The following is an 8447-nucleotide window of genomic DNA, read 5'->3' as shown; positions in this document are numbered from 1 at the left end:
AGAAAGGGTTGTATGGCTGAGGTCTGGAGAAAGGGTTGTATGGCTGAGGTCTGGAGAAATGGGCATCTGACTGAGGGCTGGGGAAAGGTTTGTCTGACTGAGTTCTGGAGAGAGAGTCGTGTGGCTGAGGTCTGGAGAGAGGTTTGTCTGGCTGAGTTCTGGAGAGAGGGTCACCTGGCTGAGGTCTGGAGAAGTGATTGTCTGCCAGACTTCATGTTCTGAGGAAGGGGACATTTGACTTATATCAGTGGGGAAGGACTTGTGACTTTGGTCATACTCAAGCATCTCACTGAGCTCTGGAGAAGAAGATCTGTGACTGGGGTCTGAAGTAGAGTGCATTTGATCAGGGTCTTGAATGGGGAATGTTTGATAGTGTTCCTCTGGAGGCACTGTCTGATAAAGACCTCGAGGAGAGCTTGTCTGACCAGTGTCATTTGAGGAATTCTGATTATGGTCAGGAAGTGAGGCTATCCAGCCAAAATCCATAGAGGGCAATGTCTGATTGAGGTCTGTGGGAAGAGATGTTTCATTGGATTTATGAAGTAACAACGAATGCTTAAGTGTTCTTTCCGAAAATGTGTTGTAGGCTTCACTTCTTAGAGGATGAAAGGTCCTCGGAGATAAAGGAGCATGGTATGTGTGCTTCTCTTTTTTCTTTTTTCGTGTCTTAATGAGAAACTGGCTTTTCTTCAGTCTACTCTTTCCTCCATCCTGTCTTACTTGTAGAGATTTATGTCTAACTCTAGGAAACTTTGGGTGGCCACTCTGCTTTCCAGGCTTGTTGACAAGAGGGGTGCTTTCGCCCCAAGCACGTGAGGCATTCTGGGGGCTGATCAGCCGATTGTTAACAGCTGTGTCTTCATCAGTATCTTGGATTATTTCATAGCTACCTTTCTCAGAAGCCAAATGCCATCTCCCAACCAAAATCTTAGATGGGTTATTTTGTTTTAAGAGTAACAGATCACTAGGAGGGTCCTCCCAGGGCTTCATTCTGGAAGGAGAACCAGTGTCTTGGCTAGGAAGGTCCTCCCAGGGCCTCATTCCGGAAGGAGAACGAGTGTCTTGGCTTAAGTGTCTCCCAAATTTATGTGCTAGTAATTTCATCCGGGAGAACCTGTGCTTTGCTGCTTGGTCTCTTTCTACCTTGAGTCCCTTATGCTTAGCATGTTCTTGACTTTTGAATTCTCCGGCACCAAGTGAAAGTAGACGTATCCCTGTGACATCTGGCTGTAGAGGATCCTCTATAGGGTCTTCAGAATAAGGGCGGGAATGTTCTGCTGTGGAAGAATTGAGAAATGAGTTCTTGCCAATGAGATGTCTCAGTGGGGAACTAGCTGTGGTGGCTTGTTGGTGAGAAGGAGTTTTCTGAGGTTCTGCAAGGTTACTGACAGTGAGCTTACTAATATTACTTGGGGAAGAATAATTTGAACCAACAATTATATCTGTGTTCGAAGAAATGAATTCAGTGCTATTCTCCAAAACAAGGGCAGTAAGATTGAACTCTTCTTCTTCCTGATTCAATGATGAGTTTCTGAATGACCTAATTCCTAATGCTGCAGCCAGTCTGCTCTGGTAATCATAGTCATCATCACTCTCTTCATCTTCAGGTTCTAAACGATCATGCATTTTCCGTGTAGCCATGACTGTAGATTCTGGAGGTTCAAAAATCTCATATGAGTCTTCATCATCATCTGGGATACATTTAACATCCCTGAATTTCAGCCTCAGCTTTTTGCTTCTTGGACTAGAATTCATGGAAGTTAACATCCAAGTTCCTGCAGAAGAGAGACAGACAGAAGAGAGATCTGGAAGTCTGGGAAAAGACATGAAAACACAATAATCCATTGCGGCAGGTAATTTCTAATAAACTTTGGTCAGGAATATTCAAGTATGGTCTGTGGACCACTGCTTGTCTGTGAACTATTGATTACTGGGTCAACATAACATAAGCAGAGAAAAATTAGAATGAAAAGTTTAATAAACTTTTTTTTCTAAAGCAATTTGACATTGCTGTGACTCTAAGCACATGACCAGTCCATTTATCTCACTTAACAGAATAAAAACCAAAAGTATTGCTTAGTGGAGATTAGAGGGGAAAAAAGGTCTTTCAGCACAGATAGTTGCTCACTATTTTAAAATATATTAAGAAAGGGATGAATCGAGAATAAAATGGACTTTTAATATCATAAATAACAGCACATCTTGTCTTAGAATTAAAGGGATGATGATGAGCTCTATCCCCACAAATAAGAGACATTTAGATGTTTCTAAGTAATAATTCAGGAGGAAAATTTTGAATCTCTGAAATGGCATGCATTGCTGGCACATTAAAGATTTCTTGGTGAGTCTCCAATAGTTACCATTGTTGGTGTCTGCTGAGTGCTAGGCACTTGGCACATATTACTATTTTAATGGTCAAAGTAACTCTGTGAAATGTGATTACACTGTTTTTCAGATAAATGACTTGTGGCTCAGTGAGGCCAAGTAACTTGTGTAAGGTTACACAGCAATTGAGTGGCAGATCAGGACTTGCATTCCAGTCTGACAAACTCCAAAGCTGTTGCTGAAGCAGCCTTTAAGGCAGTGTACCTGATGATTGAAGATAGCTGTTGCAAAAAACTGGATAGGGCATTTTGATAAAAGAAATGCTCTTTTATGGCCAAAATATTTATGCTTCTTCCTCAGAGTTATGCCTTATTTTTCTGCTGTTGTATATCTTTACTTCCTACTTTGCCCAGAGAAGGAAAAATATAACCCACACTAAAGGACTGGATCCATTTAAGTCAATTTCTCAAAGAGAAATCACGATAAACATTGAAAGAAAAGCCTGCAAGGGGTCAGGGAGATAAATAGAGGAGCACTGGTAGCCTGAAGAGCTGCAGCAGACCTTTATAGACCAGAAATTCAAAGCAAGCTTCCTCTCTGAGTGTCCAGACTGTTACTCACCAACATTATCCATTGTGACTGTGACAGATTCTCCACGCATGGGGAAGAGGGTCAAGGTGTCCTCATGCCTCTTTCCATAGATGAATGAGTGCCCAGTGAAGTGGATGGTCAAAATTTCATTCTGGGTCCCCACACTACAGAAGTGCCACTGGACAGTGTCATCAAAGCAGAATCCGAGAGTAGTTATGCTCTCGGGCACATAGCCATTGATAGCTGAAAGTGTAAAATCTGTTAAAATTCCAGATCTATGCCAACAAAAGGGCATATGTCTAATTATACCCAAGATAAATGTCTCCATGTTAATTTGGTTGTGTCAAAGTAGTGATTATCCAAGATAAGCTTTATCTAGTCTAACATGTGACTAGATGATCAAACTCAGAATTTTCAAATGAGAGATTATTCTCCTAAATTAGCCAAAGGAGAAATCTCAGGAAAAATATAAAGCCTTCCATTTACATTGATTTAGTCATTCATCAAATGTATAGTAAATATTTTGTGCTCCATTCTCTGCCTTTAGAGATATTCTAATAATTCCACTTGGAGGAAAAGCATAATATAAGAAATTCATCTTTTTGATATATTAGTCATTGGGTAAGAATTAATGTCCCTAAAAATAAAGCCCATTTAGCATATTTTATAGTTTTTATTGCTGTCTTATAATCTATATAGTATCCACAGTTTCCATTTGAGTATTCAGTTCATACATTTTCATTATTGTTAAAAGGGACACTGCTATAGGCAATATTTTTATTTACATATGTACTAAGCATGGTAAAACATCAAAGGTATGATTTCTATGAGGGCAGGGCTCATGTCTACCTCGATTACCACTCTTAGCCTTAGTACCAGTATAATGACTGGCATTAACAAATATTTAAATACCTACTTAAATCACTTAAGTGACTTTAATAATTTACATGATGTATTATTAGTTTATACCTCATTCTAGATGTTTTTCTAAATGGTCTGTAACTGCATTGTTCAATATGGTAGCCACTGGCTGCAACTGGCTATTGAGCACTTGAAATATGGGTAGACTGGACTGAGATATGCTGTGAGTATAAAATATACATTGAATTTCAAAGACTTAGTAATAAAATAAGTCTCATTAATTTTTATGTTGATTACATGTTGAAATGATAATATTTAGGATATATTGAGTTAAGTAAAACATATTACTAAAATTAATGTCACCTATTTCTCTTTACTTTTTAATGTTGCTATCAGAAAATTTTAAATTACACATGTAGCTCATACGTAGTTTCTATTGGACAGCACTGGTCTAGAACTATGATACTTTCACTGCCAAAAGGAAGTTATGCAAAGAAAGCTGAGAGTAATTTTCTGTTTGAATTATTTGACCTGGCACCTGTCAGCTCTGATAATCCCTAGCGGTCAGTCATCTGAAGCTATATGAACAGAACATGGAGAAATCATCCTCACTGTGTGACTACCTACTAGAGAAGGTGATTACCATGACTCTAGACTCCTCGCTATTGTGGAGAAGTTTGCTTCCAGCTAGCTCAGTGACATTTCTCTCAGACTGCCATGGCAGTGCTTTTGGCTACTGAACTTTAGAACTGCAGCAAATGCCGGAACCCTCATTCAGGGAATTCCTTTTGTTCTGAATGTCTTACTGATCCCTTTAAACGTCTTCATGCATGCCTTTCCAAGACTCTTGGGTCCCTATACTCATTTTGCTCTACTTTGATGTGTCAATCCATCTTTGGATTACTTGCCTTGTTTCTGTCCTGGCCATATATTCACCCTGAACTCAGTCTAGGATACTATTGACATGGACTGTAACACCTTCCATTAGTCCTACCCCCTCACCCTGTTCCTCACCACCCAGAGTATGTCTGTATACACACACACACACACACACACACACACACACACACTTGGAATAGAAGATCAAACGCATTTCTAAGGATGTGAGCCTTTGACCTCTTGCTTAAAAATGTTGCTATGATGTCACCCACGGATTTCATCACCAAGTCTTGGACTGGAAGTGAGGATTGGAGGTGCTCCTTAGCGAGTAGATTTTAATCCATGTCTCTGACTCTAGGCACAGTCATATTTCAACCACAGGAATGAAAAACTGATGAACAAAGATAGTACTCTGACTTACTGCTCATGATGTTTGATTCATAAAACTTGGGGTCATCACGTTTCACCTCATCAGGATTTTCACAAAACTTGTTGATGTTGTCCTCAAGGTACCAGCTTTTGTTCTCATCAAACACAGCAAACACAACCTGCTGTTCGATGTCTGCTGCCCTCTGGAGGACAAAACAGTATAGTACTGATACAAGAACAGACGCATAGACCAATGGAACAGAATAGAGAACTCAGAAATAAGGCTGCCCACCTACAATTATCTGATCCTCGACGAACGTTACAAAAACAAGCAATGGAGAAAGGATTCTCTATTCCATAAATGATTCTGGGAAAACTGGCTAGCCGTAGGCAGAAAATTGAAACTGGACCCCTTCCTTACATCATATACAAAAATTAACTCAAGATGGATTAAAGACTTAAATGTAGGCCTGGTGTGGTGGCTCACGCCTGTAATATCAGCACTTTGGGAGGCCAAGGTGGGTGGATCACCTGAGGTCAGGAGTTCAAGACCAGTCTGGCCAACATGCCAAAACCTGTCTCTACTAAAAAAAAAAAAAAGAAAAAAGAAAAAAAAATCAGCCAGGCCTTGTGGCATATACCTGTAATCCCAGCTACTCGGGAGGCCGAGGCAGGAGAATCTCCTGAACCTGGGAGGCAGAGGTTGCAGTGAGCTGAGATCGTACCACTGCACTCCAGCCTGGGCAACAGAGCAAGACTCCATCTCAAAAATAACAGAAACAGACAAACAAAAAACAACAATGAAACACTTAAACGTAAAACCCCAAACTACAAAAACTCCGGAAGACAACCTAGGCAATATTATTTGGGACATAGGCATGGGCAAAGCTTTCATGACAAACATGCCAAAAGCAATAGCAACAAAAGCAAAAATTGACAAATAGGATTTAATTGAAATAAAGAGCTCCTGCAAAGCAAAAGAAACTATCAAGAGAATAAACAGACAACATTCAGAATGGGAGAAAATTTTTGCAAACTATGCATCTGGCAAAGGTCTAATATCCAGCATTTATAAGGAACTTAAATTTACAAGAAAAAAACAAACAGCCCCATTAAAAAGTAGGAAAAGGACAGGAACAGACACTTTTCAAAAGAAGACATACATGTGGCCAAAGAGCATATGAAAAAAAACGCTCAACATCACTGATCATTAGAGAAATGCAAATCAAAACCACAATGGGATACCATCTCACACCAATAAGAATGGCTATTCTTAAAAAGTCAAAAACTAACAGATGCTGGCAAGGTTGTGGAGAAAAAGGAACACTTATACACTCTTGGTGGGAGTGTAAATTAGTTTGGTGGGGTGGAACCAAGATGACCAAATAGGAACAGCTCCGGTCTACAGCTCCCAGGGTGAGCGATGCAGAAGACGAGTGATTTCTGCATTTCCATCTGAGGTACCAGGTTCATCTCACTAGGGAGTGCCAGACAGTGGGCGCAGGACAGTGGGTGCGGGGCGCTGTGTGCAAGCCGAAGCAGGGCGAGGCACTGCCTCACTCAGGAAGCACAAGGGGTCAGGAAGTTCCCTTTCCTAGGCAAAGAAAGGGGTGACAGATGGCACCTGGAAAATCGGGTCAGTCCCACCCTAATACTGCGCTTTTCCAACAGGCTTGGAAAACAGCACACCAGGAGATGGTGTCCCGCACCTGGCTTGGAGGGTCCTATGCCCATGGAGTCTTGCTGATTGCTAGCACAGCAGTCTGAGATCAAACTGCAAGGCGGCAGCGAGGCTGGGGGAGGGGCACCCGCCATTGCCCAGGCTTGCTTAGGTAAACAAAGCAGTCAGGAAGCTCGAAATGGGTGGAGCCCACCACAGCTCAAGGAGGCCTGCCTGCCTCTGTAGGCTCCACCTCTGGGGGCAGGGCACAGACAAACAAACACAGCAGTAACCTCTGCAGACTTAAATGTCCCTGTCTGACAGCTTTGAAGAGAGTAGTGGTTCTCCCAGCATGCAGCTGGAGATCTGAGAACGGGAAGACTGCCTCCTCAAGTGGGTCCCTGACCCCTGACCTCCGAGCAGCCTAACTGGGAGTCACCCCCCAGTAGGGGCAGACTGACACCTCACACGGCCGGGTACTCCTCTGAGACAAAACTTCCAGAGGAATGATCAGGCAGCAGCATTTGCGGTTCACAAAAATCCGCTGTTCTGCAGCCACCACTGCTGATACCCAGGCAAACAGGGTCTGGAGTGGATCCCTAGCAAACTCCAACAGACCTGCAGCTGAGGGTCCTGTCTGTTAGAAGGAAAACTAACAAACGGAAAGGACATCCACACCAAAAACCCATCTGTACATCACCATCATCAAAGACCAAAAGTAGACAAAACCACAAAGATGGGGAAAAAACAGAGCAGAAAAACTGGAAACTCTAAAAAGCAGAGCACCTCTCCTCCTCCAAAGGAACGCAGTTCCTCACCAGCAACGGAACAAAGCTGGACTGAGAATGACTTTGACGAGTTGAGAGAAGAAGGCTTCAGAGGATCAAACTACTCCAAGCTACAGGAGGAAATTCAAACCAATGGCAAAGAAGTTAAAAACTTTGAAAAAAAATTAGACGAATATACAACCAGAATAACTAATACTGAGAAGTGCTTAAAAGGGCTGATGGAGCTGAAAGCCAAGGCTCGAGAACTACGTGAAGAATGCAGAAGCCTCAGGAGCCGATGTGATCAACTTGATGAAAGGTTATCAGTGATGGAAGATGAAATGAATGAAATGAAGCAAGAAGGAAGTTTAGAGAAAAAAGAATAAAAAGAAACAAACCAAGCCTCCAAGAAATGTGGGACTATGTGAAAAGACCAAATCTACATCTGATTGGTGTACCTGAAAGTGACACGGAGAATGGAACCAAGTTGGAAAACACTCTGCAGGATATTATCCAGGAGAACTTCCCCAATCTAGCAAGACAGGCCAACATTCAGATTCAGGAAACACAGAGAATGCCACAAAGATACTCCTCGAGAAGAGCAACTCCAAGACACATAATTGTCAGATTCACCAAAGTTGAAATGAAGGAAAAAATGTTAAAAGCAGCCCGAGAGAAAGGTCGGGTTACCCACAAAGGGAAGCCCATCAGACTAACAGAGGATCTCTCAGCAGAAACTCTACAAGCCAGAAGAGAGTGGGGGCCAATATTCAACATTCTTAAAGAAAAGAATTTTCAACCCAGAATTTCATATCCAGCCAAACTAAGCTTCATAAGTGAAGGAGAAATAAAATACTTTACAGACAAGCAAATGCTGAGAGATTTTGTCACCACCAGGCCTACCCTAAAAGAGCTCCTGAAGGAAGCACTAAACATGGAAAGGAACAACCAGTACCAGCCACTGCAAAAACATGCCAAATTGTAAAGACCATCGA

At 41.8% G+C, this 8447-nt stretch overlaps 1 protein-coding gene across 1 annotated transcript in view; it reads right to left on the bottom strand.

Moving 5' to 3' along the window:
• The window catches only part of F5 (coagulation factor V), a 92096-nt gene that overhangs the window by 35093 nt on the left and 48556 nt on the right, over positions 1-8447 (bottom strand). The window contains 3 exon segments of the mRNA XM_032161045.2: positions 3-1775; positions 2947-3159; positions 5078-5228. Of these exon segments, the coding sequence (XP_032016936.1) occupies positions 3-1775; positions 2947-3159; positions 5078-5228 (2137 nt within the window).

Source organism: Hylobates moloch, unplaced genomic scaffold (assembly GCF_009828535.3).
Source record: "Hylobates moloch isolate HMO894 unplaced genomic scaffold, HMol_V3 SCAFFOLD_8, whole genome shotgun sequence".
Classification (NCBI taxonomy): Eukaryota; Metazoa; Chordata; class Mammalia; order Primates; family Hylobatidae; genus Hylobates; species Hylobates moloch.
Note: the sequence above shows the minus strand (reverse complement) of the source record. Positions and strands in the feature narration are given on the sequence as shown.